The sequence below is a fragment of the Cryptosporidium sp. chipmunk genotype I genome (genome assembly GCF_004936735.1).
Source record: "Cryptosporidium sp. chipmunk genotype I strain 37763 chromosome Unknown contig_15, whole genome shotgun sequence".
NCBI classification, from domain to species: Eukaryota; Apicomplexa; class Conoidasida; order Eucoccidiorida; family Cryptosporidiidae; genus Cryptosporidium; species Cryptosporidium sp. chipmunk genotype I.
In genome coordinates this window covers 182,158-199,604 of record NW_027125583.1, presented here as the reverse complement: position 1 = coordinate 199,604, position 17,447 = coordinate 182,158, and the positions used below count along the sequence as shown (strand labels likewise).

The window sequence follows — 17,447 nt, the reverse complement described above, 5'->3', positions numbered from 1 at the left end:
TAGGTGTGGGATAAAAACACGACTTTTTCAAAATCTATTGTCTTTATCTTGAGAAATTTGTCTTTAATAAGACTGTTTGTGAGTATGTTTTTTGGAATGCTATATACAAGTCTATCCAAATTTTCGTTGTTATTGTAATTTTAAAGTGAAAAATTTCGTTTTTATCAACAGTTTTATCCGAGATAACTTATTTTTCCTATATTTTCTTGGGGTCTGGATTCAATTTTTTATCATACGCTTGATAAAAAGCTATTGAATCTTTAATCTTACTAATACTTTGTTTAGAATAGCAAATAATCGTAAAGTCCTGATAGAAATTTAAAGGGAAAAGTCTTATAAAGAATTTATGAAGGTCCAAAGTGTTTCTAAAAGAGACTTATATCAACTATTCTTTGCATTCTGTTCTGGTTTATTTTTAATTAATAACGCGTTTTGTGTAAATACAACAAAAATTGCATGTAATGCATGTATTTACCGACCAGTAGTGTCAAATTTAAATACTCATTATTATGGTTCAAAATCTAACATTGTGGATTTTGAGTTCCAAATACCATGCACATTCAATAACCCAATGATAACTGTTTCCGTTCCAAAAAGCTACAAGGTTAATCAATTAAAGTTACTTCCCTCCAGCAGGATTGGTAGGTTTGAAGATTATGAAACTAACTGTCTTGGAGAAGATAATTCTTATCTGGAACACAATATCGAGAAGGGAATTGTTGAAAGTTCAAGTTCGATTGACACTAAAAACTCCCCCTCGCCACTTGACAAATTGGTGAATAGTCAGATTCCCTTTTGTGATCTTGGGAAAGATGCTGAAAATGAGCTAATTCAAGTATTTACTTCTCTGGGATTCCAAACTTGGCAGGTAGTTTCACAGAATTCTAGCAAATGTTTGGAAGTTCCAAAATATGAAACCAAAGGTACAGAATCACTTAAAATGATGGGAAATCTTGTCAATGGGAGTTATGTTCTTCGATTTGATTTGCAAAATCCAATTAAACAAGAATTTACGGGTAACTGGAACCTTAGTATTACAAGTACAAAAAATAATTTACCAACAACACCCTTTTGTTTAACATACGTAGACCAAACATCAGTTACGAGAACTCTAGCACCTATGTTGGGTCCACTAAATGTTAGGAATGCTACATTTAACTCATATTATAGTGGTAGCCAAAGGGGTGAATTTAGTTTTATTATTGACTCTCTGAAATGGGATGGATCAAGAGGATTGACTCAACAGTGGTCTGAGATTGTAGACTCGGAGCCAATGAGAGTAAGGTTAACATTTCCAGCTTGTGAAAACCAAAATGATTGTTACTCAATTAACTCGAAAAACAGTGAGACATTTTGTCAAATATATGGACACAAATATGAATGCTATTTGGAAAGAAATAGGCCAGAACTTGTTTTAAGCATTGGAATTTCTGAGGCAATAAGTAATAATGAACTCAGTAGTATTTTCCCTCTTAAAGTTGGAATTAAAGACCTAATAATACCACTCAGGTCAGAAACGAATTACAAGCTTAAGATTGAAGTTTTGGTTCCTTCATCCCCTTCTTCAAAGCCTGATTTTTTGAATTTAAACGTATCTACTATTGAAGCAATCACCAAAAGGAATCAATGCATTGGCCAGTGGATTAAGTTTTTAACTAAAGACCAAACAGTTACAAATTTAATGAATAACTATAACAATAGTTTGTCTTATTCATCTGTCTCAATAGGTACATATAAGCTGCCAAAGACGAGGGAAATTGATATACAAATCAGATATAGAATAAGTAATTTGGAAACATATCCAATTATTTTAAAGTTAGGCAAAATGAATGACAAAGTTCAAGGAAGCTACAATATTAGAGTAAAACCCCTCCTTGAAGGAACCCAATTTGTTAAAAAGGGGCTTGACCAAAGAATCGCATATTCAAACGTTCTGTTGAATGCTTTGATCTATGACAAATCCAAATTACAAGAAGAATTGTCCATCGAATTTGAGACAAAAAGCGATTCTATTCTGCTTAGAAATGTAAATCCAGATAATCCATTGGAATGCATTCTATTAGTAGAAAGAGCCAAATCTAAAAGAAACTCAAAATTTCAGAATAACATATTTGAAGCTCAGAAAAAAGAATGGGAAGTAGAAATTTTTTCAACTGTCGATGAAATTGTTCAAGGCAAAGAGGAAAATGTTCAAGTGATCACAAAAAAAGTCATATTGGGAGAGATTCTTGATCCAAGGGAAACCGAGATCTCTGAAATTGGGGGGCCTTTTGTATTTGTAGACTCTGAAGAAAAATACTCAATGGTAATATATTTCTTCTTAATGGGGCATCAGTATAATAAAATGATGACGATTAGTATGCTTATTCCAAAATCCATTACGGAATACGTGAACACAGATCTTGATGTTCAGGTAATCGTTCCAGAATCTCAGGAAATTTCAAAACTAACCTCAATTAGAGGGGTCAAAGTTACAAAGTATTCAAAAGAAAGAATTCTTGCTTTAACATTGGAATCAAATGAAGGGTTTAGAGAAGGATGGTGGGGAGTTTCGGTACATATCACAAGGCCTATTGTAACTAGTTCTACACATTTAACCGATTATGTTGAGTTAAATGTTTCAAGCTCAGTTTCTACTATGGATTCACCATATCTGACATCTCTATTGTTTCTAAGCGTACATGAAAACTTCAAGGGGCCTTATAAAAACCCAGTTGCAAATAAACTGCAATATGTTAAGGGAGAAAATTATATATTTCAAGTAATTTCTGTTCAACAAAGTCATTCATCCTTTCATCCTTTTCCAATGCTCAAAGATCAGATTCTAGGGTTGGAAACAAACTCGCCCAATTATTTGGTTACGAAGTTGATGTATATGGAAAAGTTCAGGTTCTTGTATATAATCTCTGAACCTTCTTTAGATGGGAAAGAGATTGATATAGTTACAAGAGAAATAGGTAATTTGGGATCTTCTCTTTGTCAAATGATCCTTATCCTCGGTAATGGATATTACAAGGATTCAAAATGTGATAAGGTTATAAAATACTCGAGATTAGACAAGGAAAGTGACACAAATAAAAACAGTGGGTCAAAAGACACAAACTTTGCTCTGGTAAAAAAGCTGCTATCCAAGTTTATGAGTTCAAGAAACAAGTTTACAATGAGCCTGATAACGTTGGTAATAGAAGAAAACGATATAGAAACATACGACAACGGAATATATTCAGCAGATGATATAAGCCCAAATGAGAGAGTTAATTATAATTTTATCATAAAGAAAAAAAGTGAGGTAAATACTAGGAAGCTGAGACTAGATCCTAGTCCGACTTATTATGAGAGTTACTATCAATTCAGAAAGGCATTAATTTCAAGTCATTATTATAATTTGTATACGGTACCTTCAAGCATACAAGCATTGAAGGCATGCCCTCCAGAAGTTCCGATTCTCTCTGAAGAGAAAACGTCCAGTCAACCTTTATTATTGAAGTACAAGTTCTTTAGCGAAATAATAAGTTCTTATAATTATTCGGTTGCTCCAAATATTCCAGGTACCTGCATAAAGCAGAGGCTGATAACATCAAATTCAATAAAGACAAAGACACCTGGGGTATTAACGATATCTTTAGTATTGTTTTTAATATTATTCTGAAGAGTTAGTTTTGTTAGAGACTTAGTATAATAATTGAATAGGTATAGAGTTAGTTTATGATTGTACGGCAAGCTTAATAAGATGTTCCATGAATACTTTAAGAGATACATCATCAGTAATAACAATAGACCCATCAGAGACGGAATCAAATGTGGCACCTGAAAGTGTGTTGTGGGTTGCAGAAGGATTAACCTTAGCAAGAAGAAATCTAGCCTGAGAGCCTCCTGCATGACACAGGACAAACTTTGGAACAGGAAATCTGTCTTGAAGGATAGACTTGGCGTCTTCTGCTGGAGCAAGCAATAGATTTTTAAAGTTTTCATATTCTGGGTTCTCATGATAACCTTGTTCTTTCCACTGGTGGATCATTTCTCCATACCAGACAACAATATGGAAGAAAGAGTCAAGGAGGAGAATAACATTAGGTTTAAGAGATTGTACATCAAGGAGTACAGGTTGAGGAGGGCCTTCATCAAAGGAGTATTGTAATAGCGCTGGTTGGATCATTACTAAGGAGTTCATAACATTTTCTCTCAAAAGAACAGTTCTGTAGTATGCAGTTTCGTCAGGTGAGGCATTGAAAGTCTGAAGGAAGTGACTTCTACGAAGATGATACATAAATTGTGGGTATATACTAAACTCTGAGGAAAGATGGAAAGAATTGGGATCGTCCTTTTGATAATCCGCGAACCTCGAAACAAGTCTGATAAGTTTTCTGTCAAGCCAACGAAGCACATCCAATCCATCTTCATTTTCAGTTTTGGAGACAGCTAATCTTGCCATAAGCACAGCAGCTGATTCTTGGTCAAATCCTGGTGCCAAATCCAAAATATTGGGTTCTGAATATCTGTACGAAACTGTAGTGACCCTCAGTCTTTTTCGCCCAGATGGATGGTTATATAGAGTTTGGAATTGTATAAAAGATTGTTTCCCAGGTGGAATCTGATTTACTCCTTGTGCCACTACTTCGAAATAAAATGCCACGGTTGTATTTTTGTCCATGGCGCCAAAACTCCACTCGCATGTATTACTCTCTCCTATCATAGTGTCACCGACTTGGGCGCCTTTTTTGCCGGTGCTAGTGCATGCACCAATGGCACCATTCACCTTAACATCCTTTGAGCAAAGTATTTCCACTCTTCCGTTGAAGGCTTGTTTAATGTAGCCAGAAGCGTCGGGCTCAAACATTTTTTTGAAAGAGTCCCTGAATATATTCATACTAAAAGAGTCACTCATTACCATATGGCCTCCAGAGCGATCACATAAAACTCTCATTTCATGGAGTCCCACTTGGTCAAGAGAGCAAGCAAGGATATCGACTGCATGACCATTCTGGACAGCTCTTTGTGCCAAGGAGGAGTAGAATTTAAGCGCCTTTTGAACGTGCCTCGCAGAGTTTGAATTTTTCTGAAGGTCCAAATGGTGGCGAATTGACTCGGCCAATGGAAGTGAGACTATGGTTCCGGGACCAACCGTGCAGACTCCCCCAACAAAAAGCATGATCCTCCCACTTTGTTGTACGCAGCAAGCTTCCATCAATCCCGTTGCTACCGTTAGAGCCACGCCAGTGCATCTCTGAGGCCTTGTGTCAGCAGGAATTGGCCACGAGTCTGGCTGTAAGTCGTCAAGTATATTCATTAGAGAATATTCACACTCTGAAACAGGCAAGAGGAACCTTCTGGAAAACCCCTCAGCCATCTGGTTACGTGGGTCTCCACGAGAAGTTAGTCCTAATTGGAGTTGCAACTGCTGAGAGGTAACGTCTTTAGTGCCTCTGAAGACATATGATTTGGGGCATTCTGTGAACCCTAGTTCGTGTACACAACATACTGTCCCATACGTAATCAAGCCGACCAGAGCGTCCGAAGGCATGAGCGAAACTGCCTGCTGAATCGAGTCCCGAAGCTCTGTAAGCTCTGCTTCAATTAAGCATGTATCAATCACAAATATGAAGACAGGAGGATTAACATTGTTTGCAGGAATCCCAGGTAATATATACTCCACAGAAGGGTACATGAGCTCTGCTGGCAATACCGTCTCGCTAATGTGCTCAGCATAGTGAGGAGGAAAGGGGTTTCTCTGCAGAGAGAATGGACAAGTCCAAACCTTGGACCTGAAGTCCACTGGACAGTAAGGGTTCAAAATGCATCCCGATGCTCTACAGCGAATTGGCTCATATTCCACAAGTTGCAGCTTACTACTCTCTTTAAGTGGAGTAAACAAACATCCCAAAGGAATCTCCACTCTTGTAGCCTCCAGCTTTGTCGATGGCCATATATTCCAATTAAAACGGACTCCAGTCTGGTTTTCTTGTTCTTGGTAATCCATTCTCTAGCTTAGCTACTCTGAAAATTTCCTTAATTTATTTATCACTCTTACTTCTTTTTGTACTCTTCTTGTCCTCAAGTCTATTCTTACTAGTTTGTAATAGTGTATTGGACCCTCAAATATTCTTTCTTTCCCAGTATATTTCTTAGGAAAATACAAAAAGAGAAAAAATACCTCTCAATAGATATTCCAATACCTGGAAAGATTACTTTGCTCTTCAAAATTTGGGGTTCATAGATTATTTGGGCGGTAAGTGGGGAGGTGCCTTAGTTAAACAAATTTTAGGTTTATTAGCATTGAAAGCTCTTTGGCGCCAATTGGCCAACTTAGTGTGGGGAAGAATTGCATTAGTCTGAAAAAAAATCATTCAGGACAGGTTGCTGGAATAATTGGTAAATATTGCAACATAATGTTAAATCTATTCTAATTAAAGTCGTAATTCAAGCTCTTAAAGATAATAGGAGAGAAGTGGAGGCAGCATTTGGGCTGCCAGGAATTTACATTGCCAACAAAATACTTAAGCGGAATTTGACACCTTTGCACAAAAACATGACACGATAAACTCTAGTTAGTTATTTGAGGTTAATAACCCAGTAAATCAATTATTACTATGGTTCTGCTACAACTTCAATGAGAGCAAAATTCGGCGTGTTGTAGACGTTATAATTAGATAAATAGGGAGCATTAATAATTAAGTAATTAGAGGCAAATGCCCCAATAATATGAGACAGATTTTTTGCAATCATGCAAACCATGAAGCCTCAAAGTATCTTGTAAAGCTGAGAATATCATGGTGTTTTAGCTTAGTACTCATAGTTTGTAAACTCTCAGATTTGGAGAGGAGGCGACTATATATAGACTAGAAAATACAAAGCAAAACTACGCACGAGGCCTTGAATGTAAATTAGGATGAAGATAAGGAAGAAAATTAGCATGCCTGGGTGACTTTATTTGACAACTCCTCCCCATTGCTCATCCTGTTGCGAATCGTGGTAAACATTCTGTCCACCTTCACCACCCACTACACAATTTGCATTTGTCTGAGTATATGTTACCTGGGTTGCTCCTCCAGTTACTGGGATTCCTGCAGGGCTAGAGGGAACTCCGGGGATAATACAATGAGGAGGACCCACTTGGTTAGGAAGACCTCCTGGAGTAGGGGCAACAATAGCACCTGTACCAGTTCCTGTTCCCGCACCTACTACATTAGTGGACTGTGTAGCCGGCATATTTCCATGTGTAGCTCCAACTCCCATTCCACTTGTGGGTATGGGCCCGGTTGCTCCAGCATTTGCCACTGCAGCTCCTACTGGAACACCGACTCCGACGCCTACAGAGTTCCCTGTTCTTCTCCTGTCCTTTTCTGGCTGGAGGAAGCTCCAGTCAAAAATGAAATCATACTGATAGCCCTCTCTAAAGAACAAATCTTTAAATAGTCGTCTCAAATAGGCATAGTCTGGCCTATCCTCAAATCTAAGTGCCCTGCAATAGTTAAGGAAAGTAATGAACTCAAACGGATGGTGCTTGCAAAGAGTTTCTATTGGAGTTGCGATCTTTCTCTCCATAATTTTATCATATTTATCCTTCTTTGAAGTTGCTTTAAGTCCCTGCCAAGGTAGTGTACCTCTGTTAAAGTACATAAGGACATAGCCCAAGGCCTCTAAATCGTCCCTTCTGCTTTGCTCAATCCCCAAATGGGTATTAATTGAAGCATAACGAGCTGTTCCAGTCAGGTTTTTACCTTCTCTATAAGGAATATGTGCCTGGGATTTAGGATCTCTGTATTTCTTTGCGAGCCCAAAGTCTATAATGTATACTACATTGAGCTTTTTCCCTCTACCAATCAAAAAATTATCGGGCTTAATATCTCTGTGTATGAAGTTCTTTGAATGAACAAACTCAATACGATTCAGCATTTGATCCGCAAGCATTAATACAGTTTTTAAGGAGAATTTTCTATTACAAATAGTAAACAAGTCCTCCAAAGAGGGGCCCAAAAGATCCAAAATCATAACATTGTAATCTCCCTCAATTCCATACCAATGCACTGTTGGAACCCCTATACCACCTGCTAAAATCTTGTACAACTTTGACTCGTATAGAAGCTGTGGATGCCTTGATTTAACACTCTCTAGTTTGATTGCAACCTCCTCACTGTTTGTAACATTTGTACCTAAATATATATCTCCAAATGAGCCGCTTCCTATCTTCCTACCCAACCTATATTTTCCTCCCACTCGGACCTCCATCTCTCTTTTTATTAGATCACTTTTTTAATTACCTTTGCTTATATACTGAACGCACATAAAATGATTACAATCCTTTGTCTAGTTGCCTACATATAGCCTGCTCAATTCCTCTCCTCACTGCCACCTCGAATTACTACCTCGCAGTATTCGCGTTCAAATCTCCTCCCTAAAGTCCGGCTAATCTTTCTGTTGAGTTCTCAGACCTTGTCGCACTCCAGCTTTGTATACCTTTACCTACCAACCAAATCCCTGATATTATCTAGTTTTCTAACTTAAATGTTTCAGAACAAGAGTAAATTAATTCACCTTAATACATGAACCCCCCTTTTAATACACTTTTCCCGTCCGAAATTTCCTAATTTCTTTTACTTAAATCGGACTTTTATCCTTGTTCATTTTATTATTTCGCTTTAAACTATTTTAAACCCTCGGAAGGCGGGCAAAATTTGGCGGTATTTTGGCATTATGTATTTATTACTATCCATCTCAGATAAAGATATATTTTTCGAAGATATTTTTGTTTTTGAAAAAAAATAAAATTAAAAAAATTATTGTTCTAGGACTTGTTAAACAATTTCATTAGCTGTTGAAATTGCTAATTTTTTCTAGATAGATTGATTGGTTTTGAAAATTAAAGCTTATTTCTCGTGGATCATTTAGCTCATCTTTCAAGGTATTTTATGTGCAGTTCCAAAGAGTCTTTGCACACTTGGAAATTCATATCCAGCAAACCCAAAGACATTAAATGGTTCACAAAGATTATTCTGATCTTTTACTACTTTTTTCTAATCCATTAATAATTCGTGTTCCCATTTTATTGATAGTTGTTATTGGCGCCTTTAAGGTTGGTTTCGGCGGCATCTCCGTTTTATCCTCGCAAAGGCGTTAATTTACAAATTAGACGACAGGAAAGTGGTTCAAACAATGATAAGACTCTCATAAGTAAAATTTTTGAAGCCTTGAGACTGCTTCAGTTGAATGATCGGATGCGGTAATAGTAGTTTGAAATTTTTCCCATGAAAATCTGTTATATGCAGACATAGAACATTGTGTGGGTGCATGCACAAGTAAAATTATATAGCAAAGCGGTTTGAATTAATAATATATAATTAGTATAGTTAGTTTGAGGTGGTAGAGATGGATAACACTTCCTTACTTAGGGCGGAAGGGGGTTTTATCCCATCAGAGAAAAGTTCAAAGCTTTGTTTAATGCTTTTGATTTTGATTTCTTCCTGGGCTAACTCTTGCATTACAATGATATGGCCGTTATTAGTGGTTAGCGATTGCCTAAGGCTCCCATTTCAGGTAATCATGTTTTTAATCGAAGCTTTGTCTTGTTTTTTCTTGGGGATGACTTCAGACTTGAAGTCTAGAAAAACTTCTATAAAGTATTCTTTAAGAATAATGTTGGGATCAGTATTGGCCGTATTATTAATTGTCACAACTAACTTATTTATTGAGTCCAGATTTCTAAAATTGGATATATTAAGATACTCTAGGAAAAGTGGTGGCTTATATGGTTTTAATAGCGAAGCATTGTATGATAATATTTTAATTTTTGATGAAACAACAAATATTATGAATAATATTCATAAAGAGGAGGCGGAACTAATTCAAAGGAACCCTGGAATAAGTTTTAAAAGCAAGTTTGAGTTAGGTGACAATAATTCAAATTCGCCTTTAAAACCAGATAGTGTTTCTGTGTTGGTTTTTACTCTGATACTATTTACTATATGCTGCATTTTACAATCAAGTTCCATTAGTATGCACTACAATTTGAACATTTTGATTGTGGATAGTAGTATAGATGATTTCGAAACTAGATCTTCCAGTTCATATAGCGATTTTGCAGGATGGAGTGAAGTTTGCTTTTACAATATTGGAAGTTACGTAAGTTTATTGATTTCGAGATTTACATTTATATCTATTTTGGAATTAGTAATCGGAAAAGATGTAAAAATTAACAATCCAGCAATCGAGGTAGACTACATTCATATCTATTGCTTTAATTTATTGGTTCTACTACTAATGATTCCATTTGGAAATTATTTGGTTCAAAATAAACTATTATTAAATTCCACAAATAATTCAAATCACCAAATTAACTATCAAAGTATTAAACAGTATTTAAAGAGCATTCTAGAATTTATAGGCAATAAAAACAATTTGTTCTGGTTTCTAGTGATTCCATACTGGATTATATATTTCATACAATCAAGCAATAATTTTCACAAGTGGATAATAGTTGACCAAACAGCCTTTAATATTGAGTGGTGGGAACTTTACTCATTTATATGCGAATCAATTATTTCACTAATTCTAGCGATTTTACTCGCATCCACATCCAGCAAATTTTCTCCAGTAATTCTCCAGGTTTATTGTTTTGCAATTCTGTCTATGGTATCGTTTGGACTAACTCTTTGTACATACATGATTCATGAGATTCCAGTAAAAACCTTTACTGACTTTATTTCCGCTTTCACACTCTGCCATGGGATATTCCATGTCAGCTGCGTAGTTCCCTCGATAAATGCACTTTATTTTTCAATCAAATTTACACCTTCAGAAATAAAGTCAATGGCTCTAGCAATCATTCACACCATTTTGTTGTCTGCTCCTATAGCTGACCAAATTATAAATAACTACAGTAATAAGTTAATTAGTATTTCCGGAAAATTTTTACTAATTACTGCAATTACACTCATTGGAATAATTTATACAGGACTTTTTATGGCCAAACAATCTATAGAGGAGAGCAATTTTCGAACGTCACTTGAGCTACTGCCAGTATATAGCTATCACGAAAACAGAACATTCAAGTAACTAGTTAGTATAGAAAAAAGAGAAACATTTTTTCTAAATATAATTATTTAGACTAGAAAAATAAGTATCATAACACAAATTACCAAATCTTTCTTGATTTAATTAATATTCCAGGATTACGTCATTTATTCAATTTGCATTTAGGCGGCATCCCCACAACCAGTTATTAAAAAAAAATTGGCACTGCCGGTATAGGAGATTACAAAATTGGAAAATTTGCAAGGTAAAAAACAAAATATTTGTCAAAGGATAAGATTTAAACAGGGGCAGAAATAATTTAATTTATTTTTTGAAATTAAGGTTATTTTTTCCCTTTAAGTGAATACAGGGAACTAGGAGGAGGCGCAGAAAGGACTGTTGCTAATAAAGGGAGTCCAGGGTTCAGAATATTAAGATAGTTTTTAAACAAGAAAAATGGAAGAGGTTGTGAATCTATTAGGTCTTAGCACTAGCATCAACCCTGCTGATGTGAAGATGGCTGAGAGCTCCTTAAACATGAAAGAGGGAGTACCAGGCTTTGTTGAGACTTTGCTCATGATCGTTACTAAAACTGATGTTGAGTTACATATTCGACAAGTTGGATGTATTTATATGAAGAACTTGGTCAAGAGGAAATGGGACATTGATTGGGAGCATGGTGGGATGAGTAAGCATGACAGAGATATCATTAAAGGTAATATTGTGAATGTATATATGAGCACACCAAAGATGATTCAGTCCCAAATTGGTGAAATGCTCCTTTATATATCGGTCAGGGACTTTCCTGTCTACTGGAATGATCTTTTGGTCAGTATTGTCAAGTTTTTACCTGACGAACAGACGGATCTTCTTTCCAATAATGGGATGTTTTTAGGGAGCGATTTGAATGCACTGGTCTCTAAATTACAGCAATATGAAAGTGCTCTGTGTATGATTAAGTTAATTTTGGACAAATACAGATATGCTGAATCCTCAAACAAGGTTTTACTTGAGCTGAAGGAGATTCTCAGGGTGGTTTGTGAACCCATGTACAAAATATTTGTTTACTCTTCTCAGTGTCTTTTAAGAAGGCTACCAGCAATTCAGGACAATTCAAGTAGACAGTTAGTTATTAGTATCTGTCTCTTAAGCTGCCAACTTTTTTATATTCTCCATTGCTGTGACATTCCTGAGTTTTTTGAGGACAGAATTGGGCCATTTATGGAGTCTTTCCAGGCTATTCTGGAATTAGAGACTACTCCTGGATTAGCGGATTCCGAGGACCAACTGGTTATCTGTCTTAATATTAAGAGCCAGATATTTGAGAACTTAAGGATTTATTCTGACAGGTACCAAGAGCCATTTGATGTTTACGCCAGGAAGTCTCTTTCAACTGTCGCTATCCTGCTTACAAAGATGGTTTCGCAAAATAAAAACAGTTTCGATACGAATTCTGAGTTATCCAGTTCCATGTCTTCTCTAATTGACGAAGGCCTAAGGCTGATTGGCTCCCTGGCTGCTACACAGTGGTCAGATAATGCTTTTTTGGACTCAGGGGTTTTAGATCATCTTGTTGAGAAGATTCTCATACCTTGCACATTTTTGGATATTAACGATCTTAACATAATTGAAGAAAATCCTAAGGATTTTGTATACAAGTACCTTTGGGATATCAATGACGTGTGTGACTCAACTTCCAAGCGGTCTGCAGCTTTGGAATGCATCAAGAATTTAGGGAAGTTCTACTACACAAAGTTGAGTGAACTATTAAGTAATTTGATTATCAGTCTCTTGAACGGCATTTCGAATGATGTACATGGAGGTTCATCTATTTTTGACTGGGAGGAGTTTAACGAGAAGAGTGGTAGCTACTGTAAGTATCAGATCACTAATTCTGATGTTACCAGAGAAGCTTCTGTGTTCTTGTTCATTTGCTTGTCAGTGAGGTCCTTCTCAAAGATTGGAGGTGTTGCAAATTTGGAGCATGGAATAGACCTTGTTGGATTTTATGATAACTATATTAAATCTTTCACCAGCTCTCCCCTAATGCGTTGTTGTGCTTTAAAGTACCTAATCGTTTTTAAGGGCCACTTCAATAATGTATCTTCCTTGGATATTCTCCAGCAGTCCTACAATTGGCTTTCCACTCAAACTTCCAGTATTGAGGAGATGATGATTTTGTTGGCATTTGAGAGAATATTAACTCAAAAAACATCGTCTACAGGTAATCTTTTAATTCAGAGCGGCGGAGTTGGTACAACTGTTGGTGTCTGCACATCTGATGGTTCAAAATCGGGAGGAGTTCTTTTGAATTTTCAATCTGGAATGGTTAGCCAGGAGTCTGTGTTTAAGCTTTCTCCAGCAGAAACATACAATCTATGTTTCCAGATGCTTGGGAATATTCTTCATCCAATGCTCAAAAAGGCTTCCCAAGGCGGAGATAAAAGAACTTATTTGACCGAGAGCGAGTTTATTCCGAGGTGTATGATGAGGCTCTTGACATACTTGGGTAAGCTTGGGTCCGAATTGGTAAATACTTTGGCTCCCACCATTGTGGAGTGCACAAAGCTTGCAGTAGAGAATCCAAAAAATCCGTCTTTCAACCACTACTTATTTGAGCTTCTTGGAGTCTGCATAAGGAATTCGTCAGATTGTGAGAAACTGGATAATTTTGTTTTGCCGATACTCATTGGAATCTTAGAGAAGAATCTGACCGACTTCATTCCCTACTCTTTGCAGCTGCTAGCCCTTAGACTGGACACACTGGCCAGCCAGAATGAGCTTTATGACAAACTCTTTATCCATTTGATCGATACAAAGATCTGGCATGGACCTGCATCGGCAGTCCCTGGGATTGTAAGACTCTGCAGCTCTTTCTTCAGGAGACATTCATTGTTTGAAACCACAATTTCCAGTCATGTAAAGCAGGTATTTGAGCGCTTTCAGTTTTGTCTGAGCCATAGGAGATTTCAATCAACTCTCTCTTTTGAGTTCCTTCGAGACATCGTACGCTTCCTTCCATTCCAGTGGTATTCACAGTACTTGACTGCATTAGCAAATCTTCTTCTTACGAAATCTCAGGAGTGGAATCGAATTGGGGATCACCAAACAATAACCCAAGTCGTTGGGGCATTTTCAATAATTGTAATTAAGAAGCCGTTTGGTGAGATGCCAGAGGCTTCCCTTCTTAACGTGCTGGATACACTCCAGAACGGACTTTCTTTTATCTTTTTCAGCAAGGTCGTCTTCCCAAACCTACTTAAAGCCACACTTTCACCTCCTCTCAGATACACAATTTTTATTGCTCTTTTAAAACTTGTTTCCGAACTGACGTTTGAGCAGAGTAAACGTAACGACTTTATTCTTGAAGCCTTCAAATCAGTTTATCTCCTTTTTAATGCAATAAAACTTTCTGATGATCCAAACTTCCAAAGAAGAAACTCTGTATCTGACCCTAATTGTGGCTCCGACGACTCTGCTCAAGACAATAATTACCTTGCTATCCTCCCTGATTCAAGTCTAGACTCACAAAATCCTATTCAAGATGAGTTTGAGATCAACTATCACAAGCTCCTAACAGCATCTTGCCACTCTTCCAACAACCCCTATCCCAATCATAAAGAAATTTTACAGATTCTCACAACTGGTGGACCATCCGGTACCTTAGTTGGCGCCAATAATGCGCATGCGTGCAATTTCATAGAATGTATAAGAAACTCAGAGCAATTGAAGTTGATGAAGATAACTTTTCAGCCATATTTGGGTGAGATATCTACTCATTTTGTTGGTGATCAGAGTATTCAGAGTTTCATTCATTCTCTTAAGTAAAACTTCAGGGGGAGAAAATAATGGAGGGGTTGAGTTCGAGAAAATTGGCAGAATTAGAGTAGGGAGAGTATTTTATCCACTTATTTTACTTCTACTTAATATGTTTCAGTACATTTTAGTATTTGAATACTACAAGATACACAACTGGTAGTTAGATTAATGTTTTACTAGTATATTGAATTTTGCTACTTAAAAAGTAATTATTTGAGATATAATTTTCGGTTGTATTTAACTATCTAGAGATATGTTGATTTTTATATTATTATTATTGGACTATTTCTGGGACTGGCTATGTATTTTTTTTCTTTTTAGATCTGATTGGTCCGTAGAGGATATACAAATAGTAGAGAAGTCGATCAGAAACGACTTATAACTGATACTTATATCTTCCTATAACCTTGAAGATTTTTCTTGAGTTAAACGGTAATTGTTAACAATGTAAGCCAAACATAATGAAAGTTTTTCATCAATTACTTTAACTAATTTCTGATATAAATTGGCGTTTGTGCTTAAGGAAAATAATTTATGTGAAAGATGCATTAATACTTTATATTTAACCTTACTTTCTTCTGAAAGAGATTCAAATCCTGAAATAAGCATTTGATTGAGCTCAGCTACTTCACTTTCCTTTTTTTTTAATGTTAAATAATATAACTTCTTTAACGCTAGAAAGATGTTTTGATAGTATAAAAGGGTAATTAGATCTTGAGCACTGCACTTTTCTTCATGTTTACCAACATTAATATCATCGATCCTAATAAAGAAAAGTGTAATAATATGACAATTTAAGTATTTCATAAGGATTTCTCTCAATTTGGATTTGGCTGCTTTCATTTCATAGTAGGCTCTACTCAAATTTCTAGCTCTTTCAATCGGAGTGCTTTTTCTGGGGTCCAATAGATACTGGTATTCTTCCTCAGTACTTTTAAATTCCATAAATGCATTGTAATGCATTGTAATCAAATCATCCATCCATGAAAACGTACATTCTTGACCAAAGTTTTGACTATAGAGGTTAAAAAGCGGATTTAGCTTTACTTTGTAATTTTCATTTTCAATTCGGAATATATTCTTAATTGCCTTTTCGGCATTATTATTTGGCTCCAAATCAAGGAGTTTTTGATCAATATTAATTGATGATATCAATTCACTCAATTTGATCATTGGTGTGATTCCACCGGTGTTAGCGGAAACATGGTGATCTAAATAATTATAAAACTGCTCATACTTCATTCCAATAGCTATTTCTTCTCCAGTGGGATTGTTTTCTACAATTAAAAAGTCGATTTGATCGTGTTTACCTTGTTGGAATTTTAGCTTATCTTTCAATTCATTCATAACGCTATTCAGATAGCTTTTATCATTCATTCCATTGATTAGTTTTGAAACTTCCCAATTATTTATATTTTCAAGGCTATTTTCATTGGATAATTCAACCTGGCTAGGCTTTATACTATCTTCAACTTTAGGTTCAAATTTAGATTCAGAATCTAATCCTATATCAAATTCTGGTTTTTGTTTGGTTTTTGGCATGCCTACTGCATCAGTTGGTTTCGCAGAGTCTTCTTCTATAGAAACGGAATTATCAACTGGGTGTTCTTTTCTGTGTTTATTTTTGCTTTTAATTTTAGAGTTACGGTTTTTCCTTCTAAATATACTAAAAAATTTTGGAATTCTTTTAAGCCCTCTCTTGAACTTATTCCTTTTTTTTTTTTTATCTTTGTCCACTAAATCTTGGTTTTTGCTTTCAATTTCTGAATTTAAAGTTAAATCAGATACCTCAGTAGAATCAATATATTTTTTTTTTCTTTTTGGTTTTCTTTTCAAAATTTCTAATAGAGAAGAGCTTGTATATAAACTATTATTACCATATTTACTTATTTGCTTTAAGTTTTTATATTGATAAAGCCCGAAAAACTGATTTATTAGAGAAATAATGGTGATTAAAGTTGCAGCATTTAACCTCATAATTACAATTCATTAACCAATTTTGTAGTAATTATCAACTAGTGTTGCAAAATGATCACTAAGATTTAGTTCACTTCTCACACGTGTGTAGCGTCTACAAATTATATTAATGTTGCAACTAAATCAAGCTATAATTTGTAATGATCAAAAAGTAATATTGAATTATTGGTAAAAAAATAATTGAATATCATATCTTCTCCATTTTTACTCTTTTTTTCCAAAAAAAACCCGTTTTTATTATTTTTTAGTGGAATTATTCAATTCTTCCTTTTAAAATTCATTTCCTCTAGAAAATTTTCGATAAATAATTATAATAGCCCAATTACTTGTCTACACTTTATAAATAATAAACTCACCTAAATACTTTAGCATTACGAAACAATCGAATTTTAAACTTAAAAACCTAAATTTTTGTTTACAGGCATTCAGCCACTTGCAAATTTTTGTACCATATTGCAAATTCGTACATGCAATTTTACACGTAATAATTACGTGGTGCTGTTGGCGCGCTTGGAATGATTATAATTAAATCAAGAAAGGCTTAAATTTATGAAAAATAAAATATCTCTTCTTATTAGAGAGATATTTGGTTCATTAAAACTAATCTATGACAAACTGATTTTAAACTGAAGGAATTTCTACTA

The 17,447-nt window shown here is 35.5% G+C and overlaps 6 protein-coding genes across 6 annotated transcripts; 3 read left to right on the top strand and 3 right to left on the bottom strand.

Moving 5' to 3' along the window:
• Nucleotides 1-346: 346 nt before the first annotated feature.
• Nucleotides 347-3,649, top strand: ELE39_001020 (uncharacterized protein; the record flags this gene model as incomplete). Its single annotated transcript, XM_067343977.1, has 1 exon — nucleotides 347-3,649. One exon carries the CDS (start codon nucleotides 347-349, stop codon nucleotides 3,647-3,649), a length of 3,303 nt encoding a protein of 1,100 aa, XP_067202778.1.
• A 54-nt stretch (nucleotides 3,650-3,703) lies between these two features.
• Nucleotides 3,704-5,977, bottom strand: ELE39_001019 (Sec23 Sec24 trunk domain-containing; the record flags this gene model as incomplete). The annotated part of the gene is made up of 1 exon (XM_067343976.1): nucleotides 3,704-5,977. One exon carries the CDS (start codon nucleotides 5,975-5,977, stop codon nucleotides 3,704-3,706), a length of 2,274 nt encoding a protein of 757 aa, XP_067202777.1.
• Nucleotides 5,978-6,924: 947 nt separating this feature from the next.
• ELE39_001018 (casein kinase I) lies at nucleotides 6,925-8,226 on the bottom strand (the record flags this gene model as incomplete). The annotated part of the gene is made up of 1 exon (XM_067343975.1): nucleotides 6,925-8,226. The coding sequence occupies one exon, from the start codon at nucleotides 8,224-8,226 to the stop codon at nucleotides 6,925-6,927; it is 1,302 nt and encodes a 433-aa protein (XP_067202776.1).
• A 1,137-nt stretch (nucleotides 8,227-9,363) lies between these two features.
• On the top strand, nucleotides 9,364-11,049 carry ELE39_001017 (uncharacterized protein; the record flags this gene model as incomplete). Its single annotated transcript, XM_067343974.1, has 1 exon — nucleotides 9,364-11,049. One exon carries the CDS (start codon nucleotides 9,364-9,366, stop codon nucleotides 11,047-11,049), a length of 1,686 nt encoding a protein of 561 aa, XP_067202775.1.
• Nucleotides 11,050-11,463: 414 nt separating this feature from the next.
• On the top strand, nucleotides 11,464-14,835 carry ELE39_001015 (importin-beta N-terminal domain-containing; the record flags this gene model as incomplete). Its single annotated transcript, XM_067343972.1, has 1 exon — nucleotides 11,464-14,835. The coding sequence occupies one exon, from the start codon at nucleotides 11,464-11,466 to the stop codon at nucleotides 14,833-14,835; it is 3,372 nt and encodes a 1,123-aa protein (XP_067202773.1).
• Nucleotides 14,836-15,225: 390 nt separating this feature from the next.
• Nucleotides 15,226-16,803, bottom strand: ELE39_001014 (uncharacterized protein; the record flags this gene model as incomplete). The annotated part of the gene is made up of 1 exon (XM_067343971.1): nucleotides 15,226-16,803. The coding sequence occupies one exon, from the start codon at nucleotides 16,801-16,803 to the stop codon at nucleotides 15,226-15,228; it is 1,578 nt and encodes a 525-aa protein (XP_067202772.1).
• Nucleotides 16,804-17,447: the final 644 nt, after the last annotated feature.